This window comes from Mesoplodon mirus (assembly GCF_964341445.2).
Source record: "Mesoplodon mirus genome assembly, chromosome: 20".
NCBI lineage: Eukaryota > Metazoa > Chordata > Mammalia > Artiodactyla > Ziphiidae > Mesoplodon > Mesoplodon mirus.
Genome location: NC_138996.1, coordinates 10,736,669 through 10,761,235, shown reverse-complemented (window position 1 = coordinate 10,761,235; position 24,567 = coordinate 10,736,669). Strand labels below are relative to the sequence as shown.

The following is a 24,567-nucleotide window of genomic DNA, read 5'->3' as shown; positions in this document are numbered from 1 at the left end:
TGAAGAACATTTTTCGTTCAAATAGTCACTTAAATGTTCAACATTTTTAAATTCCCCCACTTATTTAAAATAAACTTTATTGATGTTATAGATCTGTGTCAGAAGAAAGCAGCAGTAACAGCAAGTTGTCACTCAGTGCAAGGTGAGTGTAGAACGAGTGGTTGATTAACCATTCGGCATCATACCTTTTGATCATTATTGAAGGAGAACTTAAAAATTGTTAGCTTGAAACCAAAACATTTGTTAATAATATTCTTTGTGGTTCCCACTGTAGGTGATTTTATAATGCTAAACAATAAAACTTGATTTCATTATGTCTCAACCTCTCCTCCCTGACCTACACAAAAGGAGTGATTTTTGTGCACCCACACTAGCATTTATGACCACATAAATTTTAGGATTATTTTTTTTTTGAGGTTTGGTAAGCAGGACTTATATGTTGATGACATTTTACTGGCAATAAAAAGAGGACTGATATTATAAAAATGTCAGATGTGCTTATAGTTATAATATTATCTCAGAAAAAAATTATTGCTAATAAGATAGAGCCTTGGAGTTTTCATTCATTTTACTGTCTTAAGATCCCAAATAACAACCGAACTTTACACATCAAGGAATGAAGAAAAGAACAAACTAAGCCCAAAGTAAGTGAAAGGAAGGAAATAGTAAAGGTCAGAGGAGATATGAACAAAATGAAGAAGAAAAAAGCAATTTTAAGCATCAACAAAAGTAAGCATGTTTTTTGAAAAAATAAAGAAAGAAAGAAACCTTTAGCTAGACCATGTAACACAAAAAGAGAGAAGACTAATATAAATAAAAACAGAAATAAGAGGGGAGACATTACAAATGATACTATACAAATAAATCTTTTTATAGTTTATAGTTCATGAAAGATTACTGTGAATATTTGTATGCTAAGAAACTGAAGAACCAAAAAGAAATGAATACATTCATGAAAACATACAACCTGCCAAGAAAGCAGTGAAAGAAATGGAAAGACATCCTGTGTTCATGGGCTGAAACAATTAATATTGTTAAAATATCCATACCACTCAAAGGTATCTACAAATTCAATGAAACCCATGTCAAAATTCCAATGGCATTTTTCACAGAGATATAAAAAAAATTCTAAAATTTATGTGGAACCACAAAGGACCCTCAATAGCCAAAACATTATGAGAAAGAACAAAGCTGGACGCATCATACGTCTTGATTTTAAAATATATTGCAAATCTACTGTAATTAAAACAGTATGGTACTGTTATAAAGATAGATAAAGACCAATGGAACAGAATAGAGAGCCCAGGATTCAGTCCCCACATAGATGGTCAAATGACCTTTGAAAGGGTACCAAGAATATGCAGCGGGACATGGCGGTGGGAAAACTGGATAGCCACATGCAAAAGAATGAAATTGAACCCTTACATCATACACAAGAATCAACTCAAAGTGGATTAAAAGTGACCCCAAAGTGTAAAGCTCCTAGAAGAAAACATAGGGGGAAAACTTCATATCATTGGTCTTCGCAATGAATTTTTGGGTTGATACCAAAAGTATAGGCAACAAAAGCAAAAAATAGACAAGTGGGGCTCCATCAAACTAAAAAGCCTTCCACACAGCAAGGGAAACATTTAATAGAGTGAAAGGCACCCTATGGAATGGGAGAAAATATTGTAAACCATGTATCAGAAAAAGGGTTAATAACCAAAACACATAAGGTACTCCTACCATCGATACAAAAAAAATAATAAAACCTGATTTTAAAATGGGCTAAAGACTTGGATAGATGCTTCTCTCAAAATACCATACTTAGGGCCAACAGATATAGGAAAAGATAGCTCAGGTCACTAATCATCAGGGAAATTCAAATCAAAACCATATGAGGTATCACCTGTTAGAATGGCTATTATTTTAGAAAACCCACAAAAGTCAACAAGGGTTGGCAAGGATGTGGAGAAATTGGAATCATTGTACAATGTTGATGGGAATGCAAGATATTGTGGCCACTGTGCAAAACTGTTGGATATTCCTCAAAAAATTAAAAATAGAACTACTGTATGACCCAGCGATCCTACTTCTGGATATTTTTCCGGAAGAATTGAAATCAGGATCTCAAAGCAGTATTAGCATTTTCGTGTTCACTGCAGCACCACTTACAATAGTCAAGATGTGAATACAAGCTAAATGTCCATCATTGGATGAATGGATAAAGAAAACGCGGTACATACGTATAATGGAATGTTGTTCAGCCATTAAAAAGAAGGAAATCCTGCATCTATGACAACACAGATGAACCTTGAGGACATTATGCTGAGTGAAATAAGCCAGTCACAGAAGGACAAATAACTGCATGATTCCACTTAAGATATCTCAAATAGTGAAGCTCGTAGAACTGAGAGGAGGATGGTTGTTGCCTCAGGCTGGGATGACAGGAAAGTGGGATGTTGCTAATCAATGAGAATGAAGTCTCAATTGTGCAAAATCTAGAGATCTGCTGTACAACGTTATCCCTATTGTTAAAAATGTTAAATTTTTGTTAAGAGAGTAGATCTCATTTAAGTGTTCTTAAGCACAGTAGAATAAAATTTTTAAACCTTGAGGAAGTTTTGCTTCACAAAAGACACCCTTATGAAAGGGAAAAGGGAAGCCACAATGTGGGAGAAGATGTTTGTAATACATATTTCCAATAAAGGACTCATACTCAGAATATATACAGAATCCCTGTAAACCAGTAACAAAATGCGGGAAAGCCTAATAGGCAAAATATTTGAAAAGACGCTTCACAAAAGATGATCTCAAAGGATCTCAAAACATGAAAAATTGCTCAACATCATTAATCATCAGAAATAGACAAAATAAAAACGAGTGTCCCCTACACACCTATAAGAGTGGCTAAAATTAAAAGAACAGGCAACCTCAAGTGCTGGTTAGAATATCAAACAAGGACTCTCACACACTGCAGGCAGGAGCATATATTTTATTACTTTAATACTTATTACAGTTCAGCAGTTTAGCATCTTCTAAAGCTATCAGGTTTCAATTGTTTATAACTATAATTTTCATTTTTAGAACTATCATGCTTACATTTTATATTTACTTTATATTATAGCTAAACTTTTACTTCCTAGAATTTTGCAAAGGAGATTTTCCATAAATTTTGAGTCTAATTACCTAAAATATTTTTTTCCTTTTCCATTTAATTTGAATCTGCTTGTCTTTACTTCTTTTTTTATACTTTTAACTTTAAATCTTATTCTTTTCTTTTCAAATATCAATAATCTCTATATAGGTAAGCTTCTGTATATTTAACATAGATTAACTAAATATTTTTTATATAAAAGGGTAGGAAAAATTGAGAAAAAGATTCTGAAATTCATATGAAAGGAAAGTAGGGATAACCAAGTAAACTTTAGAACTAACAATTAGTTAAAATATAGATCTTTTTATTTTCAAAACGCATCTCTCTGATTTTTAATGATTATCAAGTATTTATTAACATATCTAAAATACCTTGGTAGGTATATGAATTAAAGATAAATTTCTCATAATCACAATACCCAAAGAAAAGTTCCATTAACAATATAGATGTATATATTCTTAAAATTTTTTTCTAAAGAATAAACATAAAATTACTTATTTGTACTTTTTTTTTTTTTACTTAGAGACTGTTATGAGAAACTTTTATATCCTAAAATCTAAGCCTACATCATCATTTTGTGACAAATAGTATTCAACTTAAAAATGAAAAATAGGGCTTCCCTGGTGGCACAGTGGTTGAGAGTCTGCCTGCCAATGCAGGGGACACGGGTTCGTGCCCCGGTCCAGGAAGACCCCACATGCTGCGGAGCAGCTAGGCCCGTGAGCCATGGCTGCTGAGCCTGTGCATCCGGAGCCTGCGCGTCCAGAGCCTTTGCTCCGCAACAGGAGAGGCCACAACAGTGAGAGGCCCGTGTACCACAAAAAAAAAAAAAGAAAAGAAAAGAAAAGAAAAATAACATTTAAAAAATCCATTATTATGAATATGTAAACTACTTCCAGTTTTTCTGTATTATGAACACCCTGTAATAAACATCCTTATATTATTATATAAATTATAATTGTCTAAATAATTAATAAATTATAAAGGCTGTATAACTTATAGCCTCAGGATAAATCCCTAGAAGAGAGATTGATCAATGCATAAATATAATATTTACACTCTTGCTTTTTGATATCTACTGCCAAATTACCTGATTGTAATGATCACCACCAATCCATTTGTATCAAGTTGTAACCTTCATAAGTTAGTTATTTTTAGTCATTTGTACATTTGAGTGATGTGCTTTCTAGTTATAACATATCTTAAATTTTACTTTCTTTCACTATCGTATTGAATTTTCTGTATTTTCCACTGTGTCACTTAGTAATGAGCTGTTTCTTAAATGAGTATGGCATAGAAAGAAAAATATATAATATAAAAGTAAGGGCTAAGAGGCATTTTTGAGACTTCCTTTAGTATGAGGGATGCTTAGTATACGTTTACCTTCTCCCATCTCTCTCTCTCCACTGATTTTTTTGTTACATAAGTTGGGAGTTTAGACCTAGCCTAATGTTAATAAATTCCTGTTTTTTAAACATTATTTTCTTGGTTCCAAAAACATTTTATCGTTTTCAGTTTTGTGCTGAGGTTTACAACAAACATTTTGACTCTATTTTATGCTTAACTGTTTTCATTATTCATAATTCTGACAGATTATTTTAGATTTTAATGACAATAAGATTCTTTTTAGTCCGGAGAGCTTGGGATACCCAAATCTTACCTTGACTCTCTTCTCTTGATTTATTCAGTAAATTGCACGTGCTTGTGAGTGGGTGAATCATTCTGTCTCTTATTATAGCAGTACAAGTAATAAACATTCATTTAAAAATATTCAAAAGAATAAAAAAAATCATCATTAATCTTAGCACCTAGGATGATCATTTTAAAATATTTCAATATATATAGATGTACAGATGCGTGTGTGCGTATATGTTGGTGTTTTATCTTTCATAAACTGTGATTGTACTTAGAAACATCACAATTTTTCTTTTTTATTCTAAAGTCAGTTTATATACTTAGAATGGAAATTTAAAGGCACTTTGCTTTATTGACCTAAATAGTTACCAAAAATAGATAAACACTTAGGATATTTTAGGAAGCCACTCTAGTAGAAGACTAAGAATATTTGCAGTTGAAGGTAACAGATGATTGTTTTTTTCTGGAATCAATTTTTATTTTCTTTATCCTTTCTCTTCAGTTTTCCATGCCTTTTAAATAAATTCTTGTGTTAGAAATATGTGGGCTCCAAAAAATAAATAAATAACACTGGTATTTTGTGTTGTGCTTTGTCTTGTTTTCCCTCACAGTAACAGTCTCTAACAATCTTGGCCTGAAGAGAGGATGGTACCAAATAAATCACCAGAAACTGGCCTAAACCAAGAAGGAAAAAAACATATTTCTCCCTTGCCTCTGTTGTCACTGCTGAGGGTTTAAATTATGAAATAATAAATCATCTGCACCTGAATCACCTGAATTATGTCTGGTGTTTTCTCTGTATTTTCAGTTCCAACTTCCAACCTATCTACTCTAACTTGAATCCAGAAAAGACTCTGAATCAGTTAAAAGCAGCCAAAGACCCTCACCCCATAAAGCCCTGAGGGCCTGCCAGTTGTGCCTCATGACCCCAGGATAGAGAGCAACGCTTTTCCTTTCTGCTCTTTAGGTTGACCTGAATCTCCTCCCCACCCCCAGAAGTCTTACCTTCCTCCTTCCTTGAAGAGCTTCTAAACTTCAGCTAGCCTGTGACTTGTCCCGGTGGCATTTACTCAGCTAGGAGTTGAATCCAGTGTTTCTCTTGTTACTGCTTCTCCTCTTTGAAAGCTGTATACCCGATTTAGTGTATTCAGATTGCTTTTTTTTATTTATTAATTTTTAGTGGAGTATGGTTGCTTTACAATGTTGTGTTAGCCTCCACCGCACAACGAAATGAATCAGCCATACACATAGAGATATCCCCTCCCTTTTGGACTTCCCTCCCATTTAGATTACCACAGTGCATTAGGTAGAATTCCCTGTGCTATACAGTATGATCCCATCAGTTTTCTATTTTATACGTAGTATCAATGTAGGTGTGTCAGTCCCAGTCCCTCCCACCCCACCCCTTTCCCCCTCTATTCCTTATTATAGATTCATTATTGATTATTTGTGTCAATAGTTTTCAGATGGCTTAGATTCCCGCTAAGCAAGACCTACCTATGTCATGGATTTTTCTTTAGTATTTTTATAGTATGTACCAAAGAATATTTTAATTTTCATTGAATTTTCCTCTTTGATCCATGGATTAATTAGAAAAGTATTATATCAAATATTTGGGGATTTTTATATTTTTATAATATATTTGTCTTAAATTAACTTTTGTTAGAGAACATAATTTGAAATATTTCAGTCATGAGAAATTGGTTAAGAGTTATTTTATACCTAAGCATGTGGTATATATCATTAAATCTTTTATACATATTTAAAATGTGTATTTTGCAGAGGTTGGGTATACTGTTCTCTATATGAGGTAGGTCATGTGTTTTTTGTTTGTTTGTTTGTTTTGCGGTACGCGGGCCTCCCACTGTTGTGGCCTCTCCTGTTGCGGAGCACAGGCTCCGGACGCGCAGGCTCAGTGGCCATGGCTCACGGACCCAGCTGCTCCGCGGCATGTGGGATCCCCCCGGACCGGGGCATGAACCCGTATCCCCTGCATCGGCAGGCAGACTCTCAACCACTGCGCCACCGGAGAAGCCCGAGGTAGGTCATGTATTTTCATCATATTTTTCAAATCCCTCGCTTTATTTGTTGATTTTTCTAATTTTTTTCTGACAATAATTTGCTTTATGTGTATTAAAGTTATACTAAGATTTATAAAATATTATAATTTTTGTGACTTTTAATTTTATGTGTCACCTTAACTGGGCTAAGGGATGCCCAGATAGCTGATTAAAACATTATTTCTGAACGTTTCTGTGAGGGAGTCTCTGGAAGAGATTAGCATCTGAGTCAGAAGACTGAGTAAAGACCATTCTCAAGGATGCTGGTGGGCAGCATCTAATCCACTGAGCTCCTGAATAGAATAAAAGGACAGAGGAAGAGTGAATTTGCTCTGTGCTTGATTTGAGACTTCTATTTTCTCCTGCTTTCAGACATTGGCACTCGTGCTTTTCAGACTGGGACTTATACTGTCACCAGCCCCATTCCCATTCTAGACTTTCAGACTTGGGTGGAATTCATCATCAGCTTTCCTGGTTCTCCAGTTTGTAGATGGCAGATCATGGGATTTCTTGGCCTCCATAACCACATGAGCCAATTCCTATAATAAATCTCATCTCTCTCTCTCTCTCTCTCTCTCTCTCTCTATATATATATATATATATATATATATATATATATATAATAATCTCCTGTTTGTTCTGTTTCTCTGGAGAACCCTGACTAACTGACTATACAGATGTGGGGACTTAAAGGATGAGTTTTCTGAATTGGTTTTGGGATTCCTGGAACTGGCTTTGTAATCTGATTCAGTTTAAAGATGCTATTGACTCAGGAACTTCCCTGGTGGTCCAGTGGTTAAGACTTTGCCTTCCAATGAAGGGGTGTGCATTCGATCCCTGGTCAGGGAGCTAAGATCCCACATGCCTCGTGGCCAAAAAACCAAAACATAAAACAGAAGCAATATTGTAAGAAATTCAATGAAGACTGAAAAAAAAAAGATGCTGTTTACAGAGATATGCAAAATATCTGCTTTGGATACTTCTAATCAACCACTTATAGGAAGAAAGGAGCCACGTGACTATATTTTTGAACATTTTTGGAAAACTAAGGAATATAATAACTGGTTGATTTCTCCTAATGTTGCTGGACAACATAGGGAAAGAAAAAGATAAGTTCAGAGACCTGAGTTCCCAGGTTGTTGTGTAAATGACATAAAGGCTTCCAGGTGTGCCCTGAAGAAAGGACTTATCTCCTATAGCCCCAGGGCTGAAATTGCTGAAAATTAAATGGAGAACCTCATCCTGGCCGATTTATAATGCAAGTTGACCTCCTAGCCTCACAGGGTGTCTGTTGTCAAAGTGAGGGGGCATTCATTGGGAAAGAATGAGACCCTATAAGGTGGGATGGGGATGTTGAATATGCTGTTGAAGCTAAGGACGTTGAGCCCCTAAATCCTGATGAGTCCTCACTGTGGAAGAGGCCTCCCAGCCTCATTGATATTGGCCTCCCCATCCTCAGCAAAAGTATTCTCCCCAATCCCAGTGGAATTGACCTCACCCACAGTGCTGTCTCCACCCATGGTGGTTTCAGCCTTTCCACCTCAATTTGAGGGAATTAACCCTGAGGAAATGGTCTTGGACGCAAGACACTGTTGATTCTCCTCAGGACTGACCCCCACCATCCATCTTTGCTTCTAGACCTATAACTAGACTCAGTCTAAGCAGATTCCTGAAGGTGAGGTGAACTACACTCCAAAAGAACTAATTGAGTTCTCTGATTTATATAAGCAGACATCGAGAGAAGCTCTGTGGGAAGGGATATTAAGGGTGTGGGATAACAGTGGAAGGAACATAAACTTGCATCAAGCCAAATGTATTGACATGGGCTCACTAAGAAGAGATTTTGCACTTAATGCTGCAGCTTAGGGGTTAAAAGTGCTCTAACAGTTCGGTTGGTTGGCCAAAACAGACCAAAAATAGCCATGATGAGCAAATTGTAAATGTCCAACCTCCTCTGATTTAATTTAGAGAAAGAGATTCAGAGGTTAGTGTCACCATCAAGGACTTGAAAGATGTACAGGTGGTGGTTCCCACCACATACTCATTTAACTCTCCTATTTAGCCTGCAGAGAAGACAGATGGATTTTGGAGAATAAGCATGGATTACATTAAGCTTAACTAGGAGCTGACTCCAACTGCATCTGCCATACCAGTTGTGGTTTCATTGCTTGAGCAATTTAACACATCCTCTGGTCCCTGGTATGCAGCAATCTTTGTCAGCAGGCAAAGTCAGCAATACACCTTCACTGTCCTACGTACCCGGGGTCTATCAACTCTCTAGCCCTATGTCATAATATAGATCTTGATCGTCTTTCCCTTTCACAAGATATCATACTGGTCCATTACGTTGATAACATGATGTTGATTGGACCTAGTGAGTGAGAAGTAGCAGCTACTCTAGACCTATCATTAAGACATTTGCTGTCAGAAGGTGGGAAATAAATCCGACTAAAATTTTGGGGCCATCTATCTCGATTTCTAGTGAAATTTCTAGGAGATCAGTGGTGTGGGGCTTGTTGAGATACTCGTTCTAAGGTGAAAGATAAATTTTTGATTCCGGACAGTCCTATAGCCAAGAAAGAGGTACAGTGCCTAGTGGGCTTCTTTGAATTTTGGAGACAGCATATTCCGCATTTGAGTGTGTTTCTCCAACCCATTTGCCAAGTGACCCATAAAGCTGCTAGTTTTGTATGGGGCCCAGAGCAGGAGAAGGCTCTGCAACAGGTCCAGGCTGCAATGCAAGCTGCTCTTCCACTTGGGCCACATAAGCCAGCAGATCCAATGGTACTTGAAGTGGGAAGTGGCAGACAGGGGTGCTGTTTGGAGCCTTTGGCAGGCCCCATATGTGTATCACGGTGAAGGCCATTAGGATTATAGAGAAAGGCCCTGACATAATCTAAAGAGAACTATTTTCCTTTTCAAAAACAACTTTTGGTCAGCTACTGGTAGAGCCTTAGTAGAGACTGAACACTTGACCATAGGCCACCAAATTTTACCGCAACCTCAGCTGTTGATCATAAACTGTTTTCTGACCACCAAGTCATAAAATCGGGCTGCACAGGAACATTCCATCATCAAATGGAAATGGTAACTGTGATCAGGCCCAAGCAGGCCCTGAAGGCACAGGTAAGTTACAAGAAGAAGTGGAATAAATAAATGCCTGTAGTCCCAACTACCACTGCAGTGCCTTCTCTCAGCTTGCATTTATGGACTCATAAGGAGTTCCCTATAATCAGCTGACAGAGGAAGACAAGACTTGGGCCTAGTTTACAGATGATTCTGCCTGGTGTGCAGGCACCACTTGAAAGTGGAGAGCAGTAGCCCTACAGCCCCTCTCTCGGACATCCGTGAAGGATAGTGGTGAAAGGAAATCCTATTAAAAGGGCAGAACTTCAGGCAGTGTATACCTGGTTGTGCAGTTTGCTTGGAAGGAGAAATAGCCAGACATATGATTATATACGAGTTCTGGGCTGTAGCCAGTGGTTTGGCTGGATGATCAGGGACTTGGAAGGAACATAAATGGAAAACTGCTGACAAAATTATTTGGGGAAGAAGTATGTGGCTAGACCTCTCTGAATGGGCAAGAAACAAGAAGATGATTGTGTCCCATGTGAATGTTCACTAAGGGTGATCTCAACAGAGGACAATTTTAATAATCAGGTGGAAACGATGACCCATTTTGTGGATACTAGTCAGCCTATTTCCTAGCCATGCCTGTTATCACCAAATGGGCTAATGAATAAAGTGATCATGGTGGCAGAGGATGGGCTTAGCAACCTGGCAGCACCACTGCTGAGTGCCCAATCTTCCAGCAGCAGAGGCCAACACCGAGCTCAGGATACAGCACCATTCTCAGGATGATCAGCCACCTACCTGGTGGTGGGTTGATTACATTGGACCACTTCCATCAAGGAAGGGGCAGTGTTTTTTCCTTATTGGAATAGACACTCTGGGTTCAGATTTACCTTCCTTGTATGTAATGCTTCTGCCAAAACTGCCATCCATTGATCGACAGAATGACGTACCCACCGTCACAGTATTCTATGCAGCGTTGCTTCTGATCAAGGAACTAACTTCACAGCAAAAGAATTGCAGCAGTGGCCCTGGGCTCATGGAATTCACTCTTTCCCCACCATCTTGAAGCTGCTGGCTTGATAGAATGGTGGAATGGCCTTTTGAACACTCTATTACAGTGCTGGCTAGGTGGCGGTGTTTTTCAGGGCCGGGGCAAGGTTCTCCAGAAGACTGTCCGATATATGATGCTGTTTCTCCAATAACCAGGATTCATGGGTCCAGGAATTGGAGGGTGGAAAGAGGAGTGGCACCGCTCACTATTACCCCAAGTGATCCACTTAGCAAAACGTTTGCTTCCTGTTTCCCGACTTTAAGTTCTGTCGGCCTAGAGGTCTTAGTCCCAGAGGGAAGAATGCTTTTGCTAGGAAACACAACAGTGATATCTTTAATTGGAATTAAGATTGCTACATGGCTACTTCGGTTCCTCATACCTCATGATCAATAGGAAAACGAGGTAAGGTATTGGCTGTGGTTAATGATCTTGACTACCAAAGGGAACTGGACTACGACTCAACAATGGAGGTAAGGAAGAGTATGTATGAAATACAGGAAATCCCATGGAATGTCTCCTAGTATTACCATGCTCTGTAATTAAGGTCAATGAAGAACTACAACTCCATCCAGAAAGGATTCCTAATGGTGCAGACCTTTCAGAAATGAAGGTTGGGTCAGCAAAGCAGCTCAGGTGCTTGATGAAGTCAAAGGGAATGCAGAGTGGAGAGTAGAAGAAGGTAGTTATAAATACCAGCTACAACCATGTGACTAGTTACAGAAATGCAGACTGTATTTTCGCAAGTATATTCTCCTCATTTTGTTATGAATACATTTGTCTGTATATAAACATATATTAAGCAAATATCTTTGCTTTCTTTCCTCTCTTATTCCTTTATCATGTATCGACTTTATATAAGTATTTAAATATTTTAAATTTTACATCATAGTATTTAAGTTATAAAATATCAGGAGGAGAGTAAACATCACTCAGGGGTTTTATCTCCTCTTCTGGAAAGAAATTAGGGCATTTTTGGTTGTATGCAGGATAGTTATATCACTTTAGGCAGAGTTATGACCTTTATTTGGAGATTAAGTATGGCTTAAGGAGATGCATATGGGTGCCAAGTTGACATGGGGGAGACTTATCATGGTTAATTTCATGTGTCAACTTAGGGATGTTCAAATGTCTGATGAAACATTATTTCTGGGTGTGTCTGTGTGACTTGGGAAGAGATTCGTATTTGAATCATTAGACTGAGTGAAGGAGAGACTACCCTTACCAATTCGAGTGGGCATCATTCAATCTTTTGAGGGCTTGAGCAGAACAAAAATGTAGAGGAAGGTCAATTTGCTTTCTGCTTGAGCTGAGACATCCACCTTCTATCCTGGGACACCCACGGGCACTCCTGGTCCTCAGGGTTTTGGACTCAGATTGGGACTTACATCATTGGCCCCCCATTTCTCAGGCCTTCAGACACACTGAATTACGCTACCAGTCCTTTCCCGGCTCTCCAGCTTGCAGATGGCAGATCTTGGGACTTCTTTGCCTCCAGAACCATGTGAGCCAATTCCTATAATAAATTTCCTCATCCCTCCCACCCCCCCATCTATCTATATAACTCCTATTGCTTCTGTTTCTCTGGAGAACCCTCACACATTTATATTATTGTAGCTTCTTCTTAGATTTACCTTTTGCACTATGATATGTTCTTCTTTATATCTACTAATGCTTTTTGTGTTAAAGTCTACCAAGCTTTCTTTTGTTTAAAGTTCCATGGTATATATATCTGTCTTTTACTTTGAACCTTTATATAACTGAAATTGTCTTTTATAAGCAGTGTATAATTGACATTTTTTCCAAATTTTAAAAAATTTTTATTGTTGTCTTTTGATTGGTTATGGACCATGAGAGTATAACACAACCACACACCATTGCAACTTAAATAACAGTGGCCTTTAATCATGGTATTGCATGTATTATATTATAAACTTTCCTTACCTCATGCCTACTCATTAACAGAGTTAATGCCTACTGACTAACAGAATTAATATGAGGTAACTTTAAAAATAAGAAATATGTAATATAAAAACTCATAAACATGCATTCCTTGCAAATAAGTTATTTGTGGTATTATGTTATATATGAAAACTTCTATCTTTTCTTGACAGATGAAAGACAAAATGCACAGGTTTTGAATCCCAGGTAATCAGGCAAGGCATGTACGTTTTCTTTTCCATTTTTCCTGTCCATCAAAGATAATTACTCTGGTAGAATAAATAAAGGAGGGAGAGTCACCTGTATGATCAATTAAGTTAAAAATGATGATTAATTCAACAAATGGCATGAGGGTACACTTATTTTGAAGTAGAGTTCTATCATGTATCAATAATTTATTTGTAACCAACATTTTGAATACACAAATGCTAAAGAACTAAGCATTGTTAGAAAAAAAGAGAAAAGATAGCACTCCAAGACATATTTTAGGTGACAGATTTATCATGTCTATGATATAGCTTACAATATTGAAAAATATGCCTCAATTTGATTTTTATTATATGCAGCTATATTACTATCTTCATTTAATATACATTTATATTATTTCTATCTAATACGTTGAATTTTCTGTTTGTTTCTTCCTCTCATCCTAAAATAGTTGATACTTACTGTGATACCATGAATTCTTTGTTTTCCAGGCTAGTCTTTGGTCTCACTGTCACCTTCCTGTTGCCTATATATTTAAAAATAAAAATAATCATTTAAAATTGTATTTTCCTCAAAGATGGTTCTACAAACCTCTGTACCATTTATCAGTATTGAAATAGTTTTGAATCCCTATCTGAGATCTGGGAGCAGTCACTACTTAAGAATATCTTACCACCAAGAGCACCTCTTAACTGGTAAGAAAGACTAATATGAGAAAAAAGCAAAGTAATATAAGTTTACCTGGAAATGAACTCAGATCATATTTATATTCATAACATTATTAGCTAAATAGTTTTACACTTTTTTTTACCATTCATATTCTGCCCAGTTTTTCCACAATAAAGTCATCTAATATAAGAAAATTCCTTTAATATGTTTAAATATTATCTGAATTATGTGAAAATTTTATGTGTTACATATTACTTCAGCAATTTTACATAAACTTTTCAAAATATTTCTATGAAATGTATTCTCTTTTAATTAGTATTATCTTATCAACTTTAAATACTTCAATAAAATTCTTTAAATATTTGAATAAAATTCATTTCATTTTAATTAAGATGAAGGGCATAGATGTAAAACTCAAAGGCAGAAATTATTTTATAGCAATTTCCATGAAAGGAAATAAACCAATTTTAATATTTGTTTTATTCTTGAAGCATATTTTCAGATATTTATAAGGTTATTTAATTAAAAATTTTTTTCTGTAGATTAGCCATGGCTATATCTAGATTTTTCAGTTTTACTATTATATATTAATTTCTAATCTTTTCCAACTCTGGCTGCCTCTCAATTTATTTAAGTGCCTTAAAGCTTAACTACTCTCCTAAATTTCCATGCTATGTTTTAATAAAATAGTGTATGCAAAATTCTTTGAAATATATAAATATTAAAAAGTAAAGTAATAATATTTAATACATATTTAATAATTAAGATCAAATAGTAAAAGGAGGTAGATAAACACTAATTAGAAATTATTTCTACTTAAATTTACCCTTAACACACTCCAAGTTGTTTTAAGATTAAAGAAATTTATTATTCATTATATTGATCATTAATATATTACATATTAAATTTCCATATAAAGACAAATATAAAATCGGAATTATTACTAGTTATATCACCACAATGTTATTTATTGATAAGTTACTATGTAGGCCAACTAATTACAAAAGTAATGAATCTTAAATATAAAATTAATATACTCATCGCTTGTATAGTCCTCAGTTCTCCATTTTTTTCTTTGCAAATAAACTTTTACCAGTGTAACAATCAGTACACAGAGAATAATGAAAAAAGGAATGAGTAAGAAAAATGGCCATCTCGTAGGTTTGGAATAGTAAACATTCTCAATATAGCGCCTGTCTAGGAGAGAAAACACCAGTGATTTGAAAGCAACTACCAGGAATATAGCAAAACCATTTCTGCATTTTAATATGACTATTAGAATAAAATGTTTAAACATTTAATAATTTTATAATTAACATATTTTATATGAAGTGGATAAGTTGACATCCTAAATGCTCAAAGTTAGACTCTTCTCTTACATAATAGTCCTATATTCCTTGCTTGTTTATTAAGAACCTTCTATTCCATGTAATCTCTTTTCAGATCTATCTCATAATACAGACGAAAAGAATTATAGTGTGATCCCAGGAAGAACTGAATTTTCCTTCAATACTCAATTTTTTTTTGTAAGAAATATTGCATATGTAATAGCATTTCAATGAAGTCCAAATTCTTTTCTTTTATTGCATTGGTATTTATTTTCATGTTTCATCTAAGAAATTAATTGCTTATCTCAAGGTCATGTAGACATTTCCCGTGTTTCTTTCAAGAATAGTTTTAGCTTCTACATTTAGATTTATCATCTATCCCACATGAATTGTGAAGTAAGTTGTAATTTTGAGATTCACTTGGCCCTATGTGGATATCCAGTTGTTAGAATACAATGTTTTGAACTGACTTTCCTTTCCCGTTGAACTATCTTTGTACTTTTCTTGATTACTGTAACTATATACTAAATCTATATTATTCTAAAGTTAATATAAGGCAAATAGACTAAGTTGTCCTACTTTGTTGTACTTTTTCAGAGCTCTTTCGCTATTCTAAGCACTTTTGTGTGTATTTTAGAATCAAATTGTTGATATCTAAAATGTTTCATGCTTTTATGATTATTTTTATCTATAGATTTAATTTGGTGAGAATTGACACCTTGGCAATAATAAACTTTCCAATAGGTGAGCATGGCATATTTCTCCATTTACTTGTATGTTTAGCATCTATCTGCATTTTTGTTTTAGTTTCAGTCTTGCACATCTTTTGTTAAACTTATTCCTAATATTTTATATTTTGATAGTATTGTAGATGGTACTGATTTTAAGTTGGTTTTCATTTACTGCTGCTAGTATATAGCAATACTATCCACTTTTAAACATTTTCTTTGACCTTTTGAAAGGTTTTTATTACTTCTAGAAGTATTTTTGTAGAGTCCTTAGGATTTTTGATGTAATTAATCATATCGTCTGCAGTCTAATTTCATCCTTTCTAATCTTCATGCTCCTGATTTTTTGTTCTTTACTTATTGCACTGGCTAGGGCTTAGGGTAAAATATTGACATGGTGAGAGCAGACTTCATTGCCTTGCTCTCAAATTTTGGAAAAAACAATGTATTTTATCATAAGATATATTGGCTAAAATTTTTTTGTTGATGCTTTTTATCATATTAATGAAGTTTGCTTCTGTTGGTAGTTTGTTGCCTTTAAAAAATTCATAAATAGGTGTTGAATTTTGTCAAATGACTTTTATTCATCAAAAGGGAAAATGATACACATTTTAAAAATTCTTAATTTGGTGAATTGCACTGATTGACTTTCAAATGAATGCTTACATTTATGTTTATGAAGTATATTGTTCTGTAATTTTTTCTTTGTTAACTTTCTTTCTGGATTTGTCATCAGGGATATGTTTTCCTCATACAGCGAGGTGACAGGAGTCACTTCCACTGCTACTTTTTAAAATGGTATTTCTGCCTTGCAAAAACTTGCCAGAATTAACCTGTGAAACCATATACATCTGTGTTTCTTGTTGCTGTTATTTTTGTTGGTGGTGATTTTCAAAAATCACAAATGCACAAATCATGAAGCTTGGGCTTCTGATTTCTTGGTTATACCCTATGATTTATAATTCCTTTTCCATAAGGAGTAGCCCTTATAACCCTTTTTACATTGGAGTAGCTTTATCAGTCTACTTTTACCCATAATTGATTAGGACTTGAAGAACATATGTATTATCTTGACCGTTTTCAGTCTGACTGATGTAATTCCTTAAAAATGTATGGATCTCTTGTGTATTAAATAAAAAATACACCCCATTAAATGAAACCACACCCACAAATCTTTTTTACATAAATCTGTCTATATTGGACTCTGGTGAGGCTGCTATAAAATAACCTATTTAAGACTCATAGTAGCCTTATTGTTTGAGAGTTTTTAAGAGGCAGTCCAGTACAATACTTAGAAGGCTTTTTGTATATTGATAGATGAAGGTGTCTAAGAGGCATCACTTTAAGTTTTTCTGAGGTCTTAACAGAGGGGTTTACATACGCTTGACAATTTTTATCTGAGGTCAAATTTTATTGCTCAGTATCTCAAATTTAGCTGTTAGCCATTTCTTACTTTAAGAATGTTTTTCTGGAAGAATTCAGGAATAAAAATTAATTTTACTTTCAAACCAAATAAATTATAGCTATTTTCAAGTAAAATAGACATTTTACTTGAAAACTGAACTCTTCCTTCATTAATAATTACTATCATCTTGTATTTTATCATAGGTAACTTAAGTCACCCAACTTAGAAATCTTGCTGACCAGAACCATGAATTCTACTTTCCACATTACCACAGGCAGCAAGGATGCCACACAATTCACTACTTCATAATAAATGTCCTCATTTTTCCAACTTCTAATAACATGTTTTTAAGCTGTCTTTGAATTGCTCACCAACAGTCTTCTCGAGACAATGTCAACATATATCAATAGCCTTCAACAGTTTCCTGTTCTACCTTCCATGCACCATCCAATTCCAAAGCTAATGGCACATGTTTTAGATTCTTGTTATATAAATATAAATACACCATCTGGTACCAACTTGTGTGCGTGCGTGTGTGTGTGTGTGTGTGTGTGTGTGTGTGTAGAGAGAGAGAGAGATTGTGCAAGAAAGTATCCCTAAATTTAGTAACTTTTAATTTTTTTAACTTTTAATCTTTTAATTTTGTGTGTCATCAATTTGGGGAGGGCTTAGTTGCATGGTTGTATTTTTATGTCTCAATGTAGTCAAATTCCATGTACAGCAGATAATTTTCAACAGAATGAGTGTTCCAATAATGAGAGTTTGAAGCATTCATATTCTAAAAAACCCAATCAATCTGCAGGAAGACCATGGAAGTCTCAGAATCTCACTTCTGTATATTTTAGTGCTCAATCACATCATTAAAACCAACCTGGATTCTAGGAAACAGTCCTCACTGGGGAAGCAGCATGGATGTGCATGGATAGAAGCAGTTAATTGCTGTTAATTTGAAGATAAGCTGACCGTTCCCACTAACATAGAAATAGTTTGGTGATACATAAGTATGTTATAATGTTTTTTACTTAATCTATTACTGTATGGTCTTAAATACTATATTTGAAATGCTGGAATGAATGTGGAAATGTTACGAACTAAGTCTGGCTCAAAATCTGCTTGCTTTGATTTTCTGTAAATATAGGTTTTTATATAAAAGAAATCTAGTCCTAAGCAACACTGGATCTGCCAGCTTGCTCTAAAATCCATCTCTACTTTGAACCAAAAAATGTAGAAAATTATATTTCCTAAGCTCCTTAACCTTTGGTCTTCTAGTTAGGTTTGGCTAATGGGATTCACTGGATAAAATTTGGAGGGTAAGAAGACAGAAATCGCCATGGTGTTTAACCCTCTCTGTCTCCAGCATCTGCAGTTGTGTCCCTGTATCCTCTACACTTTCACCTCATGCTGGAGAGTACCTCTACCTGTGTTTTAGACCCTAGTATATAGCCCTGACCACAGTTACATGTCATGCGAGATGGCTTAGATTCTGGTTCTAGTAATAACATCTCCATTTATTGTGCCTTTAGCCCTAAGAAGTGGTAGTGGATTCCTGTGTTGCTAATCTCTGGTTGCCTCACTGTTCTCTGATTGGCTTTTATCTCTGCCGTTTTGTGTTACCCCATGCCTTGTATTGAATTCCTTCTGTATGAAAGGCTAAAGTGATTTCTATTTTCATGCCTGGGCCTTTACTGACATACCTTATTTATAACATATATTTAATATGTTATAACACATTAGTCTCTGGAAGGAAAACGTAAATTAAATAGCCATATATGGTGTATTGTTTTATGTTCAAACATAATCTAAATATAAATTGGTAGACAAAATACTTATTTTAGTAAATTTAATACATGAAAATGTTATTTTAATTAGAATTTCTATTGAAATCAATATCAATCAAGTATCAATCAATACTTACCATGTAGGCCTGGTACTGAGGGTGGAAAGTTGCCACTGTCAATACTCCCACCTTCCCATGACTCTAGTGAAACTTGGCAATTTGGAGGTAAATATGTAGGGTTACAGTGACAGTGCCTTTTATTATTACATACCTGAAACAGGAGAAATATCATAAAATAAATAGCTAAAATTATTTGTGTTCACTTAAAATTTTGAAATAATATCTAGGTCAGATAAGGCTGATTTTCTTACGTGGTTTATGAATATGACTGTGTGTGTGTGTGTGTGTGTGTGTTTAGCTGTGCGTTTGCTTTCCAAATATCAGTCTCAGTGATTTCTATTCTTGTCTCATAGTGCTGATACTTACACCTTGACTGTGGCATTTTTCTGGAGTACAGTCATAATTCAAGAATGAAGAATCTACACATTTCTTATTCTTGCAGACCTAAAAAGGAGATATCCCAAAGTAAGTTAACTGTACCACCATCTATATTTGGCATCTAATTAAAAGGATTCCTCATTATACTGACATAAGAGGTATTTATTTAATAATAAATATTAATATACTAACAATAAGTGATTAATTCATAGTGCTACTATGTTTTCAGCACTAGATGAGACTGATTATCTGAAAGTAAATAAAACAATAAAAGCATCTTCCCTGCTTATACTGGGATAGGAAGTACAGACACGAAATAAATAACAGTAAAGGTAAATGTGTAATAAATACTAAAAATAGTTTTATGAAATAATAAAAACACAGAATTTATCTAATATATGAGGACAGTGAAACTTCTTTATTGAGCTCTGATGTTGAACATGACTTAATCAAGCATAGACATGAAAGACAAAGTACTTATAGAAAAAGAGTAAATATTCAAAATGACCCTACATCATATCTATTATGAAACTGTTAAGAAATATTTAGGGCACTGCAGTTGTTACACAAAGAATAGCCATTATTCAAACATTAATTAACTAAATATTTGAGTCTTACGATGCGCCTGCCCCTGAGAACACAGCAGTGAACAACAACAACAAAACTCATGTTGCTCATACTGCAGTAAAAGATATAGAAACACACACACAACAAGAAATCTATACGTGATGTGACAGAGGTTATTATGGAGGGTTTGTCTGTGTCCTATAGTCTTTTTTTTTTTTTTTTTTTTTTTTTTTTTGCTGTACGCGGGCCTCTCACTGCTGTGGCCTCCCCCGCCGCGGAGCACAGGCTCCGGACGCACAGGCTCAGCGGCCATGGCTCACGGGCCCAGCCGCTCCGCGGCATATGGGATCCTCCCAGACCGGGGCACGAACCCGTATCCCCTGCATCGGCAGGCGGACTCTCAACCACTGCGCCACCAGGGAGGCCCTGTGTCCTATAGTCTTAATCAGAAAATTGGTCTATAACCTATAAGCAATTGATGGTGTTTAGAGATTTAATTGGAAGATGGAAAGCTGATAACAGGAGGTTTTGAAAAAGAGAATGTAAAAGGCAAGAGAAAATATAGAAAGACAAACTAGAATAACATTACAGTAGTCCAGAAAAATGACAACCATAGAGTGAAATTGAGTGGTAGTGGTGTTGATGAAACAGTTGTTGTGTCTGAGACAGAGTTAAATAGTTTGATCCACCTAAGTTTAGCGACAGATTGTATATAAAGGATGAAAAGAGAGATGGGGCAATGACACCAAGGTCTCTGGTATGTCTAACTTTCTTGGTTGTGGTACAAGTAATGGAATGAGAAAGCTAAGCATAAAGCTCAAAAGTTTAGAAATATTATTTTTTGAGACTTCTTTTTACTTGTAATATCAAATAATACTACACAATGAGATAAAATAAAAATTATTTTTAGGCACAGAAATTGTGAGACAATGTGATTCCACAAAAGTAACCAAAACCTGAAGCCAGCATTCCTCCCATGGTCATCAATGGTTAAGGATGTAGTATTTAAGTGATTATATGCACCGTACACCAGTGACAGAATTAAAAGCAGGTTTTACCAAATCCTGAAAAAATAATCTGGAGGGTGACATCAGCAAAATGGTGCACTAGGAAGCCCCAAGTCTTGTTCTCCTTTAGAGATCCTAGAAGAAGAAGATGAAGAAAGAGGAGGAGGGGAAGGAGGTGGGGGAGGAGGAGGCAGGTGGGGGAGAGGGAGAAGAACTGGCTAAAGCAACCCATAGGAGTTCTGGAAGCAGTCAAAGATCTACTGCAGCTAAGCAAATGCCCAAACAAACAAACAAAAAGCCACAATCAAAATGTTAGAAAGTTTTGTAGTATTTTGCTCAAACCTTGTCCCACTACTTCTTGGGCTTGCCATAGTCTTGGTCTGGAGGAGACAGCAGCTGAGTTTCCAGTTCCCTCCCTTGAACTGAATGGAGTAGAGGACGCCTTATTTTCAATATTCTAACCTGTCTGGGAACTGCCTGAAGACTGGTCTCTGTTCCACCTAATTCAGATCTCAGATGGACACTGCTCCGGAAAACTGCAGGGAAACTAAGACTTGTAGACATTTGGAGCAGAGAGAATGGGTGGAAACATACAATAGACCATCTGAGACTCCAAGGCAACCCTGGCATGAGACTATTTGGAAAAACAAGACATTAAAAAACACATGTATGTGGGGAATAAGAAGAGCCACAAAAAGACCCAGGAAAGATGCATATTCACAAAGATCTCAGAGACCACAAGCTTTCTCCTCAGGCTACTCCCAAGGCTCAGAGCACACCCAAGAAATTAGAAAAGGACTACGCTAGCACAGAGCCAGACTGCAAACAGTGGGAGAAATGGCTGTTTTTCAAAAGTCCAATTTTTAACAAAAAAATCACATGCTATAAAAAGAAACAGGAGAAAAAGGAGGAAAGAATATGCAATGGATATAAGACAGTATCACCAACAAGTGGTGCTGGGAAAACTGGACAACCACATGTAAAACAATAAGATTAGAACAATCCCTCACAACATTTACAAAAATAAACTCAAAACGGTTTAAAGACCTAACTGTAAGGCCTGTAACCATAAGACTCTTAGAAGAGAACATAGATGGGATACATTTTGACATAAATTGTAGCAATATTTTCTTGGATCAGTCTCCTAAGACAAAAGAAGTAAAATCAAAACTAAACAAATGGGATCTAATTAAACTTAAAAGCTTTTGCACAGCAAAGGAAACTATCAACAAAACAAAAAGAAACCTATGGAATCGGAGAAAATATTTGCTAATTATGCAACTAACAAGATGTTGATATCCAAAATATATAGACAGCTCATTCAACACAATATCAAAACAAAAACAAAACAGTTAAACAATGGGCAGAAGACTGAATAGACATATTTCCATAGAAGATATAAAGATGGCCCACGGGCTCATGAAAAGATGTTCAACATCGCTAATTATTAGAGAGATGCAAATCAAAAACACAATGAGGTATCACCTCACACCTGTTTGAATGGCTCTCATCAAAAAGTCTACAAATAACAAATATTGGGGAGAATGTGGAGAAAAGGGAGCCCTTGTACACTTTTGCTAGCGATGCAAATTGGTACAACCACTATGGATGTTCCTTAAAAAAGTAAAAATAGAATTACCATACAACCCAGCAATCCCACTCCTGGGTATACATCTGGAAAAAAGAAAGACACTAATTCAAAAAGATACATGTTCCCCAATGTTCACAGCAGCACTATTTACAATAGCCAAGACTCAGAAGCAACTCAAGTGCCCATCAACAGACTATTGCATTTAAAAATGTGATTTTTAAATATATATAGTATATATATATTTATAAATTTATTTATATAACAGAATATTACTCAGCCATAAAAAAGAATGAAATACTGTTATTTGCAGTAATGTGGGTGGGCTTAAAGAAAACTATGCTTAGTGAAATAAGTCAAAGAGAAAGTCAAATACTATATGATATCACTTATATGTGGAAACTTACAAAGAATGCAAAGGAATATATATATATATGCAAAACTGAAACAGATATAGAAAACAAACCTATGGTTGCCAAAGGGGAGATCAAAGTGGGGAGGGACAAATTAGGGGTATGGGATTAACAGATGCAAAGTGGTATATATAAAATAGATAGGCAGGGCTTCCCTGGTGGCGCAGTGGTTGAGAGTCCGCCTGCCGATGCAGGGGACACGGGTTCGTGCCCCGGTCCGGGAAGATCCCACATGCCGTGGAGCAGCTGGGCCTGTGAGCCATGGCCGCTGGGCCTGCGCCTCCGGAGCCTGCACTCCGCAACGGGAGAGGCCACAACAGTGAGAGGCCCGCGTACCGCAAAAAAAAAAAAAAAAAAAAAAGATAGGCAATAAAGATATACTGTATAGCACAGGGAATTATACCCATTATCTTGTAATAACCTATAATGGAATATAGTCTGCAAAAATACTGAATCCTATGCTGTACACCTGAAACTAACACAATATTGTAAATCAATTATACTTCAATTAGTAAAAAGAGTTGATGGAAGGTTCATGAAAATGGAGAGTAGTTATATCTCAGATTTATGTGCCTTTGATTGATTTTTCTTTTACTCTGTGAATCCTTTATTATTTTCATCACTAAAATGGGCATATGTTATTTTAACTGCTATTTTAAGTAATTATATCAAAATATAATTCATGACATTAAAAATACTCCCTGTGTAACATGAGATAATTAATAAAATAGTTAATGAACTGTATGATTCTCAGTTCAGTTAATACATATGACTTCCATGAAAAAAGTACTAAATAGCCAATGAAATATTCACAGTGATAATATCTATGCATGAATGCAGGTTATATTTTTTCTTTTAAAAATTTTCTCATTTTCAAAACTTTCTACTTTCTTATTTTTTGAAATTAAATGTGCACTTAAATTATGAGAAAAATACCAAATATGCATTTAAAATTTGAAATTAGGAAATTAGTTGGTAATAAAAGACTACATACCTTATTTAGACCACAAACAGTTCCATCTTTTACCCACATGTTTCCACTGTCTTTATCATCATATGCATATTCCAGTCCAACACAGATGTGTCCATCTATGTTGCTATACAAAACAGTGGCATTTGGAATATTAATTATAATTCCTTTATCATATGTACACAGTAATTTTCCACATCGCACATCCCTATAATTTACAAACAAATAAAAATCATTAGTTTTCAATACAGAGAAATATTAGAATATCATTTCTAAAGCAAACAGATTTAAATAAAGCATTAAGGGCTGCTAAAAGATGTATGCAATTAATTGTGCAACACCAAAAAATATGAGGGCCTTTCCTGCATTGTTAGTAGTAACAACATCTTAGTAATTATGAACTACTTTCTATTTAGCCTTATCACTTTTTTGGTAACAATTCTTTATTCCTTTTTTGATTCTTAAACATAATTCCAAGCTTATTCTATTCTAAAAAATTAGTAAAATTTAAA

General features: G+C 35.4%; 2 protein-coding genes across 12 annotated transcripts in view; one reads left to right on the top strand and one right to left on the bottom strand.

Moving 5' to 3' along the window:
* The window catches only part of LOC309795809 (disintegrin and metalloproteinase domain-containing protein 5-like), a 136,767-nt gene extending 131,215 nt beyond the window's left edge, over positions 1-5,552 (top strand). For 9 of the 11 annotated variants that reach the window (XM_082608573.1, XM_082608581.1, XM_082608575.1 and 6 more), the window contains 2 exons: positions 92-142; positions 5,386-5,552. In XM_082608573.1, coding sequence (XP_082464699.1) covers positions 92-142; positions 5,386-5,398 — 64 coding nt within the window. In that variant the 3' untranslated portion in view covers positions 5,399-5,552. The remainder of the gene's footprint in view (positions 1-91; positions 143-5,385) is intronic. The other 2 variants (XM_082608579.1, XM_082608574.1) reach the window with 2 other exon arrangements.
* Positions 5,553-14,768: 9,216 nt separating this feature from the next.
* LOC309795869 (disintegrin and metalloproteinase domain-containing protein 2-like) overlaps positions 14,769-24,567 on the bottom strand; it is a gene marked incomplete at both ends in the record, with an annotated part of 71,830 nt that continues 62,031 nt past the window's right edge. The window contains 4 exons of the mRNA XM_082608682.1: positions 14,769-14,971; positions 19,151-19,283; positions 19,499-19,576; positions 24,080-24,263. Coding sequence (XP_082464808.1) covers positions 14,769-14,971; positions 19,151-19,283; positions 19,499-19,576; positions 24,080-24,263 — 598 coding nt within the window. The remainder of the gene's footprint in view (positions 14,972-19,150; positions 19,284-19,498; positions 19,577-24,079; positions 24,264-24,567) is intronic.